The sequence below is a fragment of the Rana temporaria genome, chromosome 3, assembly GCF_905171775.1.
Source record: "Rana temporaria chromosome 3, aRanTem1.1, whole genome shotgun sequence".
Lineage (NCBI taxonomy): Eukaryota > Metazoa > Chordata > Amphibia > Anura > Ranidae > Rana > Rana temporaria.
Window position 1 is genome coordinate 142,719,853 of NC_053491.1, and position 16,296 is coordinate 142,736,148.

Genomic DNA, 16,296 nt, shown 5'->3' on the forward strand with positions numbered 1-16,296 from the left:
TCAACATTTAACATTTAAACAGTCCGTCGGGTTTTCAAATACTGTCTTTAAGCATATAAGCTCTGTTTTGTGTTAAAAATAAGTCTCAAATCTAAAACTCCAGTGGTGTAACAAGATGTCCGCTTGCCCCCTTCTCACTCTATCATTACTGTCCAGGAGTGTGGGGTGTAGCAAGATGGCGGCGAAAAAACGTCACTTCCGCAGCATTCTGTGATAGGGAGCGGAATGTGACACTGCACCACCATCCTTCAACAGGAAGTGCTGTTACTAGCAGGATCTCCAGTTAAAAAGCTTTCCAAGAGTTTAGCATGAAGCAGGTACGTACATTTTTCTCTAATACATTAGCCTAGTATAGTCATATAAGACATAGCAGTCTGTTTCTGAATAGAAGTTTTTCTTGAAAGTGAAGAAGAAGGTAACAAAAAAAAATCTGAACAGCTGCTAGCACCGCATAACAGGAACCCCCACTTCCATGCACAAGAACATTTTCCTTTTTAGCACTCCCTATTCCCAAAACTGGGACCTTTTAGAATGAAAACACTGACCTTCAGTGATTGAGTGCCCTATACTGCCCCCTGCTGTCTCTTTGCCATAGCTATTGCCCAGAAAATCTGCCCATCACAATGATTGGCTAACACTGAGGCTTGTGAGGTTGGAGAGACTGGGGTCAGGCTTACAATTAAAAAGTTGGAAGTGCTGAAAATGAAAAGTCTTCAGGGAGTTCACAAGTTGTCTGTTATGTGGTATCAATGGTGGTTCAAGTCGTTTCCTATTAAATGCAGGCTTTAAAACCCTGGTGCCCAACCTACAGCTGCATGGGGCTCTTTGGTATATGATGCGTGACCCTCGAACCTCAGCAGCCTGCAGTGGGAACATTAGTTAGGGTAATAGCAATGATCTCTACTAGCCTCATGTAACATGTTCCCAGTTTCGTATTGTCTTCTGAAGCATATCCCCAGCCAAAAAATGTAGCATGTCCATATTCTGTGACCCTCATTTCCTCTATTAGGTCTGCAGTTTCTGACAGTCCTCTCAAGCATTACATATATTGGACATTATGTGCGGAGCCTTATTTGAGGACCTTCTAACTCATAAGTTGTCACTTATAGTAGTTAAGTTTATAATTTGCCAACCGTTTATACTCAAGTAAAAAATGCCCCCCTCGGCTTATACTCAAGTCACCTTTTTGCACCTGATCTCCCAGACTTTGGGGACCCGATACTAGCACACATGTAGTCCCATTTCTCCTCTACAAGTGTGCAAAGCTTGTTGTCTGGGGGACCTACAGCTGGGAAGCACTGATTTTTCAAATCTGGCACCCCTTCCATAGACCTCCAGGTTAAACGTCAGTCTAGTCATGGACACATGGGCATGGGCATAGTGAGGCAGGGGCACAGTGAGGCATGGGCACAGTGAGGCATGGACACAGTGAGGCATGGACACAGTGAGGCATGGACACAGTGAGGCAAAGTGAGGCACAGTGAGGCATGCAGATGGACACCCTAGGCTTATACTCGAGTCAGTAAGTTTTCCCTGTTTTTTGTGGTAAAATTAGGTGCCTCGGTTTATATTCGGGATGGCTTATACTCGAGTATATACGGTATGTATTATATATATACACCATATTACCAAAAGTATTGGGATGCCTGCCTTTACACGCACATGAACTTTAATGGCATCCTAGTCTTATTCTGTAGGGTTCAATACTGAGTTGGCCCACCCTTTTCAGCTAGAACAGCTTCAACTCTTCTGGGAAGGCTGTCCACAAGGTTTAGGAGTGTGTCTATGGGAATGTTAGACCATTCTTTCTAAAGCGCATTTGTGAGGTCAGGCACTGTTATGGACAAGAAGGCCTGGCTCGCAGTCTCATCCCAATTCATCCCAAAGGTGTTCCATCGGGTTGAGAACAGGACTCTGTGTAGACCATTCAAGTTTCTCCACCCCAAACTCGCTCATCCATGTCTTTATGGACCTTGCTTTGTGCACTGGTCCAAATCAATTGGTGGAGGGGGATTTTGGTGTGGGATTGTTTTTCAGGGGTTGGGCTTGGCCCCTTAGTTCCAGTGAAGGGATCTCTTAAGGCATCAGCATACCAAGACATTTTAGGAAAATGTCATGCTCCCAACTTTTTGGGAACAGTTTCGTGATGGCCCCTTCCTGTTCCAACATGACTGTGGACCAGTACACAGACAAGGTCCATAAAGACATGGATGAGTGTGTTTGGGGTGAAGGAACTTGACTGGCCTGCATGTAAGCAGAATCATACAAAGCCTACACTGCAACCATATGTGACACAGGAAATTTTAATGTTACTACGTTAAAGTTAGAACAAATCGACATATTTTTCCAGGGTTGCTCAAATCAATCTCTGAAAGCCAGATTAGAATTACTGTACTTTTCACAGCCACAAACTTCTGCTCTTCCTCTGAGTTTCACATAGGCTATGTCCATGGATGTGCCTGTTACACACAACTGCTGAAGGAGTGTGCTGGGGGCAACTATGTTTATCTGACAGATTTATGGGGAATACAATAGGGACACTTTTTTAAATGTAAACATTTTATATTTTAAATGTTTTTTGAAAATAATAAGACTCTTACCCTTTTTGTATGGTTCCTACAATAGTCACGTTGTACTTGACTTTAAAATTAAATGCATAGGACACACCAGCAGCAATAATTGTCTACAAGCATAAGAAACAGAATAATATTAATTCAAAAATAAAAATGTTTTAAAAAGTGAATATTTGGAATTATATTTAGAAAACCAAATAAACTGACGTTTATATTTCCATGCATATCATTTTGCTGTACATGACTGTCTAGCCAAAGGGTTTGTGAATGTGTTGTAATTGTGTAATAGTTAAATATTTTTTTTTTCTGTAAAAGTTTTATCTTTTATGGCTCGTACACACGATCGGAAATTCCGACAAGAAAAGTCCGAAGTGAGCTTTTGGTCGGAAATTTCGACCGTTTGTATGCTCCATCGGACTTTTGCGAAATTTCCGCCAACAAAAGATTAAGAGCAGGTTCTCTATTTCTCCGACTGAAAATCCGCTTGTCTGTATGCAATTTCAATGCGCAAAAAAACACACATGCTCAGAATCAAGCAGAAGAGCTGAACTTCATTGGTCTCGGCTCGTCGTACGTCACTGCGTTCTTGATGGTCGGAATTTCTGACTGTGTGACCGTGTGTATGCAACACAAGTTTAAGCCAACATTCCGTCAGAAAAAATCCACGGTTTTCTTGTTGGAATTTTCCGACCTAGTGTACATAAGGGAATTACCACAAGGAAACTTTTCCTGGCTGTGTAATATACACCATGGTATAGCAAATTTAAACTCAAGAACATAAATGTTACATATTGCAGTCTAGCAGTTCGTAGATGTGGTTGCTGCATTAGTCTTCTTTTTTCAGACTTGCTTCCCTTTATTTTATCTTGGTGATCCTGCCAACAATTTACTTTCGGTCCAAGGATGACAACACTCACTTACTGTACTGTATCTATGGAGGAACTTTTTTGTGACCCTAGACAGCTCTCTCTTTATTTGGACCACAGAACCCGCCTCTTCCCCATGTCCATAATACAAGGTGACATGTTTTGTTGTTCACAGAGGTGAACTGGACAGGGCTGATAAGACCGCTAGAGATAATACTTTCGAGTGCACAGGATGGCATTGGATTTCTGGCACGATCAATAGGTATTTGTTTTTTTGCACTGTTGATTATCTATCACAAAATTCTTCGATATGGTATACTTATTATATCGAAAGGAAAAAAAAAGTAATTTCATTGTTAGAGTTTACCAGACTTTAACTTTCTAGTATCTGCACTGCTTCTTTATGAGATATTTATTTCATATTTGATACTGATAAATTGGACTTACCATAATGATCTCTATAGGGATTGGCACCGGTAATTTTGACTTGTAACGGGCATTAAGTTCTTTCACAACATAAACACAAACCATTATTATGATTGCTATGACAAGATCAGCAATATTGGTTTTTGTGATTTGAGAAAATATACTCTCCAATGCCTACAAAGTCCAACAGATAAAATAGTTAATGATCTAAAAATAACACAGACTAGATGTAGGAAAGTCAAATAATATATACAGGTACAATATTAATATAGAAAGCCTTTGGAAATATATAAAACATATACGGGTGTGAATTCCTACTCAAAGAGCATTAGAATAATCTGTTCTTATCAGCTGATCTACGCTAACAATTAATTGGTTTTCATATCATTAAACCTGTTTTCTCCGTCTTTTTAGATTAAAAATAATGAACATCATATTGTACTGCCTTCCCTTCCAGCAGGTAACATTCCCTGTTATACAGCAAGTGATCAGGAAGTGCTCTAAATTCTATAGGCACTAGTTCAGCAGAATTATAATAAAGCAGGCACATTAGGAGTAAAGATAAGTTTTATTTTTCCCAAAATATATGAGAAAAATCGGAATATTTTAGCAAAACAAATACCTTTTGGTGAAATGTATTGAACTCAATGAGCCGATGAGGTGTTTTTTGTTGGTTGTTAAAAGTGCAATTGGCTTTTAATAGCGCCTGATTGTTAGGAAATTGCTTTCAACTATCTTGGATCTGTCCTTTTAGTGTAACATATTTTCTCATGTTGTATTCCTGCAGGTTTTTCTCTTTATGCTTACCAAAACCATCTAATATGAGGTCAAACCTTAAGGCCTAGTACACACGAGAGGATTTATCCGCGGATACGGTCCAGCGGACCGTTTCCGCGGATAAATCCTCTCGAGGATTTCAGCGAATTTGGATCCGATGGAGTGTACTCACCATAGGATCGAAATCCCCTCGCGATGACGTGTCGCGCCGTCGCCGCGATGATGACGCGGCGACGAGCGCGACGCTGTCATATAAGGAATTCCACGCATGCGTCGAATCATTACGACGCATGCGGGGGATCCCTTCGGACGGATTGATCCGGTGAGTCTGTACAGATCAGCGGATCAATCCGTTGGGATGGATTCAAGCGGATAGATTTGTCTAAAGCGTGTCTTCAAATTTTTATCCGCTTGAAATCCATCCCAGGGGATAAAAATCCGCGGAAACAGATCCGCTGGATTGTACACACCATAGAATTTATCCGCTGAAACCGATCCGCTGAGATTTGTCAGCGGATGGATTCTATCGTGTGTACGGGGCCTAAGGCCGAGTACTCACGGCAGGACATGTCCGATGAAAACGGTCTGCAGACCGTTTCCATCGGACATGTCTGGCCGGGGACTGCCCGGGGACTTCTGTCCGATGGCTATACACACCATCGAACAGAAGACCGCGCGTAAACAATACGCGGGGCGTGTCCGCGGTGTCGACGCGTCGATGACGCGGTGTCGCCGCGACAATGACGCGCCGGCGTGGGCGGCCTGCCTTGAAAATGCTTCCACGCATGCGTCGAAGTCATTCGACGCATGCGAGGGATGGCGGGCGGCAGGACATGTACGGTAGGTCCGCTCCGCCTGAAAATGGTCCGCTCGGGCCAACACACGGCCAAACATGTCTGCTGAAACTGGTCTGCGGACCAGTTTCAGCAGACATGTTTGGTCGTGAGTACGGGGCCTAAGAGTTTCAATTTGTATGCAATCAGGCAGGCCCTTGCACTACATGGTTTTGGTAAACCTGAAGAAAAAAACCTGCAGGAAAACTGATAGTGTGTATGGGGCTTTACAGTAAAGACTTGTTTAGATGCGCAGCGGTGCTTGCCGCTTCTCTGAAAAGCGATCCAGGGTTTCACAGGCATTTGACAGGTGGCTTGGGGGCAATATGTCATCTGCATGGATTACATGCACTTGAATGGGTCACAAATGGCAGGGGATCCACCTATTAAACCGGAGAGGTGGTATCATATTCACCGAGCTATGTTACCTTGCAACTCGACAGGTGGGGGGTTAAAACTGTTGCTCAACCTCCTGATTTTACTGCCCCTTGGACACCCATTTAAGCAAGGCCAAAGAAAGCAAAGAGAGGGAACAAGTTGAATAAAAGTTTTAAAGTCACATTAAACAAATAAAAATGAAATGCACAAAAAACACTGATGCAAAGAAAAGATAAGAGTTCATTTACTAAAGGTAAATAGGAAGTTCACTTTGCAAGGGCATGTTCCCTTAGCTTAGTGAATGTGGTGAAAATTCACTTTGCAGAGTCAATCAAGTAAAAGGAAAATTAAGAAAAAATACTTTTGTTTAAATGTGATTAAATGATGGAACTCAGCAGACCTTCACCTCATTCACTAAGCCAAGCAAAAATGCCCTTATAAAGTGAAGAGCGTATTTGCCTTCAGTAAATTATATGGATAAGGTCTATTTATAAATGTTTTTACATAAGATTCACACAACTTTTACCAAGAATCTAAATCTAAACATTTGTAAATCTTGAGTAAAAGGTGTATGAAACTTATTGTGTAAAAAAAAAATTATAAATAGTAGGGCTGCGGAATTAACGATTAATTCCTAGATTAATCGTTAATTTCTTTGATCGATCAAAATAATTTTGATCGAGTACGAGATCCGCTGATTGAGCTCAGCAGTCTCGCCCATAGAAAAGGCTGCGGTTTCGGCCTACCCCCAGAGCTGCGGCCATCTTGGTGCACCTGGCGGCGGCCTATTAGCGGCGCGCTGACGTCATCGTCTGCTGCCTGTGAGTGTGCTTTCTATTCTGGGAGATGTGGAAAATATGGGGGAGATGTGGACATTACTGGGGGAGAGGTGGACATTACTGGGGGAGATGTGGACATTACGGGGGATATGTTGACATTACTGGGGGAGATGTGGACATTACTGGGGGAGATGTGGACATTACTGGGGGAGATGTGGACATTACTGGGGGAGATGCAGACATTACTGGGGGAGATGTGGACATTACTGGGGAGATGTGGACATTACCGGGGGAGATGTGGACATTACTGGGGGAGATGTGGACATTACTGGGGGAGATGTGGACATTACTTGGGGAGATGTGGACAATACGGGGGAGATGTGGACATTACTGGGGGAGATGTGGACATTACTGGGGGAGATGTGGACATTACGGGGGAGATGTGGACATTACTGGGGAAGATGTGGACAATACCGGGGAGATGTGGACATTACTGGGGGAGATGTGGACATTACTGGGGGAGATGTGGACATTACGGGGGAGATGTGGACATTACCGGGGGAGATGTGGACATTACTGGGGGAGATGTGGACATTACTGGGGGAGATGTGGACAATACGGGGGAGATGTGGACATTACTGGGGGAGATGTGGACATTACTGGGGGAGATGTGGACATTACTGGGGGAGATGTGGACATTACGGGGGAGATGTGGACATTACGGGGGAGATGTGGACATTACTGGGGGAGATGTGAACATTACTGGGGGAGATGTGGACAATACGGGGGAGATGTGGACAATACGGGGGAGATGTGGACATTACTGGGGGAGATGTGGACATTACTGGGGGAGATGTGGACATTACGGGGGAGATGTGGACATTACGGGGGAGATGTGGACATTACTGGGGGAGATGTGTGGACATTACAGTTATAATTAATCGAAATTAGTCGATTAATCTATTTTTAAAAAACGATTAATCGAACACGAAAATTTTAATCAGTAACAGCCCTAATAAATAGACTCCTAAATACAATAAGCTCCCCTTAATTCATACTCAAAATTAAAAAAAAGTTGTAATTTTGCAGCTAATTAAATTTTTTCCAAATCACTCTACTCATCTCTAGCCAGGAGGATGCCTAATATACAAGCTGTTGATGGGCACTGTGAATGCTGAAAGCAGATTGTTATATATAAAAGTGAAAAAAAAAAAAAAACTGCGCATACCAGCAATGCCTCTGTGAACCAAATATGAAAAATACATTATTAATAATCAAAATAACAATTAATAAGCAAAACACTATGTGTTGCTGCTCACGTTATTGAGTGAACCACTCACTCTATAATATCAGATGTAACAATTTTGAGATGACCAAGCGCTACACATTTTAAGCTGAGTTGTGATATAATATACAGAATATACAATAATGTATCACAACTCAGCTTTAGATGGGTAGCGCTTGGTCATCTCAAATTGATATATATAGACCATCTTTACAGTGCATGTGGTTTTTGTTTGGGAAAGCCCATTGATTTCAAAATCAAACATTAAATGCAATAACAATTTTCAAACTGCATTCGTCAAGTCATCATGTACTGAGAATTTCCATGCACCTTTTTTTAAATCTACTAGTTTATGGCCATTTTAATGCAGATTTTATCTATTAACCAGACCATTGGGATTTAAATATAGACATTTTTTGCACTTACATAAGAATAACTATTGATCCTATGTGAACAGGGGATTATTGATTTTAGTTTTTGATTAGTCCAAGCACTTATAGAATCACCCATTAGTTAAAGCACCTAATCCCAGACAAAATATATTGAAATTGTGGAGGTAGAGCAGGAAGGGATAAATTACGGTGCTAATTCGTGATGCAGTAATGATGAGAATAGCGTATCTTTTTTAAAAATAATTTACTATTTTTTTTTATTTAATACACAGTATATTAAAATTTGTGATCCAAACATGGTCATCAATTGTTGTGGTCATCAAACAATTGATTATTGATGTTTTTATGGACCCATTACACTATTAGCATCTTAGTACACATGATAGGGAATGCAATGCTATGTGGCCACATAAGTGTCTACTTTTAAAGTGGAGGTTCCATCAAAAAAAAAATGTTGCTTTAAACTCTAGCTTACGACTAAAAAAGAAAAAAATATTTTTTTTCTTTTTTTACTCATCTGGAAATGCCTGTTGCTATGCGGTCCCACAAAATCTGCCTTTGAATCCACCTAGGATTCTGACATCATCTCCCTCTAATGCTCCTGGGAAATGTGTGTCATCATCTCCCAGGATGCAGTGCGCTGTCCAATTATCACTCCCCATCCAAGACTTCCAGGAAGTAAGTGCCTGTAGTCTTCACATTGCCCACAAGCAAAATGACAACGGTGCAGATATAGTTTTATAAACTATGTTTTTGAATATCTATGCGGATCGGCGGCGGATTGTAAAATAGTAAGTGACCAGATTTATATTATAAAAACCCAGGATGAAAGGACATACATTTAAAAAATGCTAATTGTGGTTGGAACTCCGCTTTAAGCATCGAATAGCAGTCCTTCAATTAAGAGGATAGCACCTGTACATTCAGCAGTTCACAAATTAACCCACCCATTAGTGTGGGTTAGTGTGACAAAGTAATAGAAAACTGTTTGTGGAAGCAGCCATTTTGATTAATTAACTGCAGGTCCAGGTATGTAGCCCTGTTAAAAACTGCTGTGTCCACGCAATTTTCTTCTACTGATGCTACTGAGAAGGTGTCAAAACTACTTAGCAGAGGCAGCACAGATCAAAGCCTAACTCCAGGCAATTTTTTTTCATTACCCTCTTGGAGAAGGGGGAAGGTTAGGTTTAGGCTAGGTTTTTACTACCCTATGTGTCCTACTGAGGTGATTTCTCCTGATCTCCATTTAGAACCTCATATATAGTAGAGACCTTTCACAAAAACACCAGATTCAGATAGGTCAGCGGATCTTTAGATCCGCGCAACCTATCTGATTTACGTTACACCGCCGCAAGTTTTTGAGGCAAGTGCTTTATTCAGAAAGCACTTGCCTCTAAAGTTGCGGCGGCGTATTGTAAATCCGCGTCTAAAATTTAAATCAGGCGCGTCCCCGCGCCGATCGAACAGCGCATGCGCCGTATGCAAATTTTCCCAGCGTGCATTGCTCCAAATGACGTCGCAAGGACGTCATTGGTTTCGACGTTAACGTAAATTACGTCCGGCCGTATTCGCGAACGACTTACGCAAACGACGCAAAAAATTCAAAACTCGACGCAGGAATGACGCCCATACTTAACATAGGATACGCCGCACTTACCCCTCCTATAGCAGGGGTAACTTTCCGCCGGAAAAAGCCAAACGCAAACAACGTAAAAAAAAGCGACGGGCGGTCGTTCGTTTCTGAATCGGCGTAAATGCTCATTTGCATATTCGACACGTAAAAGGCCTGGAATTGCAGCCTAAGATCCGACGGTGTAAGTCATTTACACCTGTCGGATCTTAGGCATATCTGTGAGTAACCTGATTCTATGAATCAGGCGCATAGATAAGACGGCTGGACTCAGAGATACGACGGCGTATCAGGAGATACGGCGTCGTATCTTCTTTCTGAATCCGGCCCACTGTGAACATCTATCATAAACATACAATACCATCCATACTTACATAAAAATTGGATAGTGGTCCACTAAATGAAGGAATTTTAACTCCGAAAACATATTTCAGTTGTGACACCACAACTTCAACTGCTGCAGCAGTTGTGAAACCGTTAATTAAGGGCTCCGACAAATATATGACTATAAAGCCAATTCGTAGAAGTCCTAAAGCCAACTGCAAAAAAAATATATATATAACATCAATAGCATCGTTCATTCAACCAAAACAGAAATATAAAATGGCAAAAAAACGAAAAACTTAGAATATGCTTCTTTCTGTTACTAACAACTAATAACACCTAGATGTCTGGTCCAATAGATTTTTGTAAGTTGCAAGCTTAAAACATACATTTCACTTCAATATTACTTTGTGTTCCCTCTTTGTTCCTACATATGTTAAAGCGGAGTTCTACCCAAATAGGGAACTTCCACTTTTTGGAACCCTCCCCCCCTCCGGTGTCACGTTTGGCACCTTTCGGGGGGGGGGTGCAGATACCTGTCTAAGACAGGTATTTGCACCCACTTCCAGGCATAGACTCCCGTGGGAGTCACGCCACTTATCGCCCCCCCCCCCCCATTGTCTCCTGGGAAACACACTGTTCCTAGGAGAGAGCGGGGACCAGTGAGGACGGGCCGCGCCGCTCGTGCATGCGCAGTAGGGAACCGGGCAGTGAAGCCGCAACACTTCACTTCCTGATTCCCACACTGAGGATGGCGGCGGGGGCAGCCGAAAGACGAGCGATTGCTCTGCCTCCAGCAGCTGCAGTATTTGTATGGATTTGGGTGGACCTCCACTTTAACTCTTTATTGCCCAGGCATTATTTTTTTTATTATGGAGCTTGACATGGAGTGACACTAAACTCTGGTTTAAAAGAAAAAAAAATATTCAATATGTATTCTTAAAGGGGTTGTAAAGGTATTATTTTTTTATATAAATAGCTTCCTTTACCTTAGTGCAGTCCTACTTCACTTACCTCATCCTTCGATTTTGCTTTTAAATGTCCTTATTTCTTCTGCAAAATCCTCACTTCCTGTTCTTCTGTCTGTAACTCCACACAGTAATGTGAGGCTTTCTCCCTGGTGTGGAGTGTCATGCTCGCCCTTTCCCTTGGACTACAGGAGAGTCAGGACGCCCACTAACACACAGCTCCTTTCTCTATCTGCAACGTAGAGAGTGTCCTGACTCTCCTGCAGTCCAAGGGAGGCTGCGAGCACGACACACAGACAGAAGAACAGGAAGTGAGGATTTCTCAGAAGAAATAAGGACATTTAAAAGCAAAATGGAAGGATGAGGTAAATGAAGGAGGGCTGCACTAAGGTAAAGCAAGCTATTTAGGAAAAAAAATTACCTTTACAACCCCTTTAACTTAGAAAATACCTTCTATTGGTCTTAGTCCTCAGTCTCCTCCAAATGTGGAGATTCCTTGGCTACGTTCATAATTTATGGTCTACAGTATTTAAGAACATAGTCACCACCCTCTCTTGCCCACTCCTGAGATGGACTATGGACCATAGGATTGTAGAGCGCATGGAGCAGTTCCCATGACCACAACTAATCTGCACTACATTTTCCAAGCAAAGGAGGGGGAAGAGGTCCGGGAGATCATGGAGGATGGTACAAGGAGGAGACAGTAAGAAATTATTTTATGAAAAATAGATTACTAGCAAGGGCGTGGAAGACACCGGCACTAAGCTTTGAGGCAGTTAAAAACCGCATGGACGACATGATGGTAAATGAACAGCTGACTGCTATCCTCTCAGACACCCATGACAAGTTCCTGAGGGTCTGACACTAAATCCACTAGATTTGACACCACCCTTCTTCTGATCTGATGTGCTCTTGCCCCCCACCGTGAGGACCCCTCCCTCCCCCCTTTTTCTTTACCCTTTCCTTTTCTGCTAATCTCAGACTCTGTCTCTCTTTAAATATTCCTTTCAGTATTTTTATTTCTCAGTCTCATCTAAAAATCCATCAGGTCATCGGGCATAGCCCTGGATGAGTTGGTTACACAGTTAGATACCCAGGACTGTTCACAGTTAGGCTCCCATTAAGATAGACTTTTCAAACACTTGTTAAATATCACACAATGCCTTATGGGCATTCCTGGGACCTGAGTATGTTTAATCACCTTTATGTATCTAATTTAGAATTGGTTTCAGCCTCTTTATTTTCTTTAATTTACTAGCATTTTTATTTTTCCTTCATAAAAATGCTACTTTTTTCTGTTATGATCATTCATTGTGTATCCTTTGATATGGATATTAATAAAATTATTTGTAAAAGAAAAATAGATTACATGGCCTTTAAATGGGTTGTAAAGGTGCACGTTTTTTCACCTTATTGCATTCTATGCATTAAGGTGATAATTCATTGGTTGATTGAAAACAGTGCAGCCATTGGCTCGCGCTGCTGTCAATCACATCCAATGACACTGCGCACCGGGGGACGGGGCTGAGTGACACAGTGAGCGGCTATAGCCGCTGGCTGTATCACGGGAGTGCGCCTGCAAGAACTAACCACCATGCGAGAGAGCTCGCATGAAGGTGGATAGTTCTTGCGGAGGGAGTCGAGACAGCCACCGAGGGACCCCAGAAGACCCGGTTCTGGGCCACTCTGTGCAAAATGAGCTGCACAGTGGAGGTAAGTATAACATGTTTGGGGGGTCAGCCATCCTCCTTCCACGTCCCTCGACGTCTTCTCCCGCCCTCGATGACGCTTCAGCCAATCAGGTTACGGGCAACCAGAACCGGTGAACCTGATTGGCTGAGACACCTGTCAGTCTTATCCAAGGAACGCACCACCAGTACGTCCCTTAGACTGGCTCTGATAGGCACTTCCACACAGCCAACCAGCTGCCGTTTTTTAGGTGGCCGGCGCTCACCATCCGGCCATCTGAATAGTGGGCGACAGCGGCGAAAATACATAGATTCATGCAATGCATGAATCTATGTATTTCAGTGGCTGTATGAGAGCCAAAGGGGGCGTCGCTCCGGCGCCCCCTATGGACGAACCGCCACTGATATGTGGGAATGTGTTCCCATTCACAAAGCATACCTAAAAACAGCTTTTAAAAAAAGAAAAAACATTTCTTACTTTTTAGATGTTTCCTAGGAGAATGTGTCAAGGCAGACTGCAAGCTGCCCGAGTGTACAGACTCTCGTTTCAAAAGAACTGCGGTTCTCTTCAAAGAATGCGGTGACGTCATTGCGTACGACGAGCATGCGCTCGTCACATTCGATGCTGTCGCCACCATCGTGCTTCACCCTACCTATACCGTGGAAGCTACCGCGCATGCGTCAAAGTCATTTTGAGCATGAACGGGTTTCCACGGCGACAGGTAAGTATACACACTCTCGGGTTTCTCGGCAAGAAGCAGTTTTCTTGCTGGTTTTTGCCAAGAAAACCGGTCGTGTGTACAAAGCTTTAGGGTAAGCTGCGCTTCCTCTCATTAACATGCAATGCAAGAGGCCAGCGACTAAATCTTTAACCCCCTTGTTAGCAAATACAGTGTTCAAATCTAGTTTTCTTGTTTACAACTGATAATGGGATCTGCCAGCACAGTACATGCCAGTTTAATTATGGCAAACCGATGTCCACAGTCCCTTTATAAACAAAGAGAACTATGTAGGATTTTTCTGTAGAATCTAAAAAGGTATGCTGCATATTTTTTTTTTTTATTAGGTTATGCTATGTTAATGGAAACTGGTAACAAATATAATATAGGTGTTATCATGTTTGACTGCAAACGTGGAGATGCACTTTAAGGAAAGAACTGTTGTTTCCATGGTGCAGGAGCAGCACACAAAACTAGTGTTTAATCTTGGAGAGTTATGCCCTGTACACACGATCGGGTTTTTGCCCGGCTAAACTCACATCGAAATGCCATCTGAGTAAAAGAGAACATGTTCTCTATGTAAACTCCGATGGAATTCCTCAGAATATCCGATGGAAAAACTCAGATGGGCATACACAAGATCGGAATTTCTGATGAAAAAAGTCAGTCTGACTTTTATCATCGGAAATTCCGATTGTGTGTACGAGGCATAAGGGTGTGGGGGTGCTTTGCTGGTGACACTGTTGGGGATTTATTCAAAATTGAAGGCATACTGAACCAGCATGGCTACCACAGCATCTTGCATTTCCATCCGGTTTGCGTTTAGTTGGACCATCATTTATTTTTCAACAGGACAATGACCCCAAACACACCTCCAGGCTGTGTAAGGGCTATTTGACCAAGAAGGAGAGTGATGGGGTGCTGCGCCAGGTGACTACCTCTTGAGAATGCCAAGAGTGTGCAAAGCAGTAATCAAAGCAAAAGAACCTAGAATATGAAATATATTTTCAGTTGTTTCACACTTTTTTGTTATGTATAATTCCACATGTGATAATTCATAGTTTTTATGCCTTCAGTGTGAATCTACAATTTTCATAGTCATGAAAATAAAGAAAACTCTTTGAATGAGAAGGTGTGTCCAAACTTTTGGTCTGTACTGTGTGTATATATATATATATATATATATATATATTACTATGTATACATTTACTATATAAAATGGGTTGTGGACCAGGAGTTGATCTCTCAGGGCAGATTTTAACCACTTCCCTACCCGTCCATAGTCAAATGACGTTCACAGATGGGATCTACCATATGACGTCCTGGGTTTCCCGGCCATCTAGGGGTCGCGCGCGCGCAGCATCGCTCGGAACCTTCTGCGCGTGCCCGGTGGCCACGATGTCCGCCGGGCACCCGCAATTGCCCGTGATTACAGCAGATCCACGTCCTGTCAGAGGTGAAGAGACCGATGTGTGGTCCCAGTACAGAGGAACACAGATTGGTTTCCTCCCCTTGTGAGTCCCCTCCCCCTACATTTACAATCACTCCCTGTGGAACATATTTAAACCCTTCAGCGCCCCCTAGAGTTAACCCCTCCCCTGCCAGTCACATTTACACAGTAATCAGTGCAGTTTTATAGCACTAATCGCTGTATATATGTGAATGGTCCCAAAAATATGTCAAAAGTGTCCGATATGTCCGTCGCAATGTCACGGTCACAATAAAAATCGCAGATTGCCACCATTACTAGTAAAAAAAGAAAAAAATAAAAATGCAATAAATCTATCCCTTATTTTGTAGACATTATAACTTTTGCGCAAACCAATCAATATACGCTTATTGCGATTTTTTACCAAAAATATGTAGAAGAATACATATCGGCATAAACTGAGGAAAAAAAATGTTTAAAAAAAAAAATGATATTTATTAAATCAAAAAGTTAAAAATATTGTGTTTTTTTCAAAATTGACGCTATTCTCTTGTTTATAGTGCAAAAAAATAAAAACCGCAGAGGTGATAAAATACCACCAAACGAAATCTCTATTTGTGGGAAAAAAAGGACGTCAATTTTGTTTGGGAGCCATGTCGCACGACCGCACAATTGTCATTCAAAGTGTGACAGTGCTGAAAACTAAAAATTGGTCTGGGCAGGAAGGGGGTGAAAATGCACTGTATTGAAGTGGTTAATATTGGAAATCATTGTTTAATGACCATACAGACCTGAATAATTCCAACTAGGAATGTTAGAGATGCTGCTACAATGATACGTTCATCATTCAGTAGATCTTCAGCAGTAGCGTTAGTGATAGTAGAGTTTGTATTTGCATATTTATCTTCAGGTACCAGATTAGCTACAACTGAGCCAACCATTAGGCTCACAACAGGGAAAGGGCCTAAAAAGATAAAGTATGACATCAATTATCAGACATTTCAACCTGTGTATTATCTATGTATACAATATATACCTGGAGGCAGGTTGCATACAGGTGTAGCTCTGGTCTCCCAACGAGTCGGGCGCTATTGTAAATTTAGGGGTGTCTGAGCCTATAGTTGGGCTCAGGCTCTGTTAATTCTATTTAAATTAGCCTCTGTTCTGGCTATGGTTCTGCTCGGGAGAAGTTTTCCCGAGGTGGCGTTACCACTTCAGGCCCATGTTGG

At 42.2% G+C, this 16,296-nt stretch overlaps 1 protein-coding gene across 1 annotated transcript in view; it reads right to left on the reverse strand.

The window, feature by feature from the left end:
• The window catches only part of LOC120931783 (chloride anion exchanger-like), a 103,856-nt gene that overhangs the window by 54,498 nt on the left and 33,062 nt on the right, over positions 1–16,296 (reverse strand). The window contains exons 5-8 of the mRNA XM_040343548.1: positions 15,859–16,031; positions 10,314–10,478; positions 3,887–4,039; positions 2,601–2,683 (exon numbers count right to left, since the gene is read on the reverse strand). Coding sequence (XP_040199482.1) covers positions 2,601–2,683; positions 3,887–4,039; positions 10,314–10,478; positions 15,859–16,031 — 574 coding nt within the window. The remainder of the gene's footprint in view (positions 1–2,600; positions 2,684–3,886; positions 4,040–10,313; positions 10,479–15,858; positions 16,032–16,296) is intronic.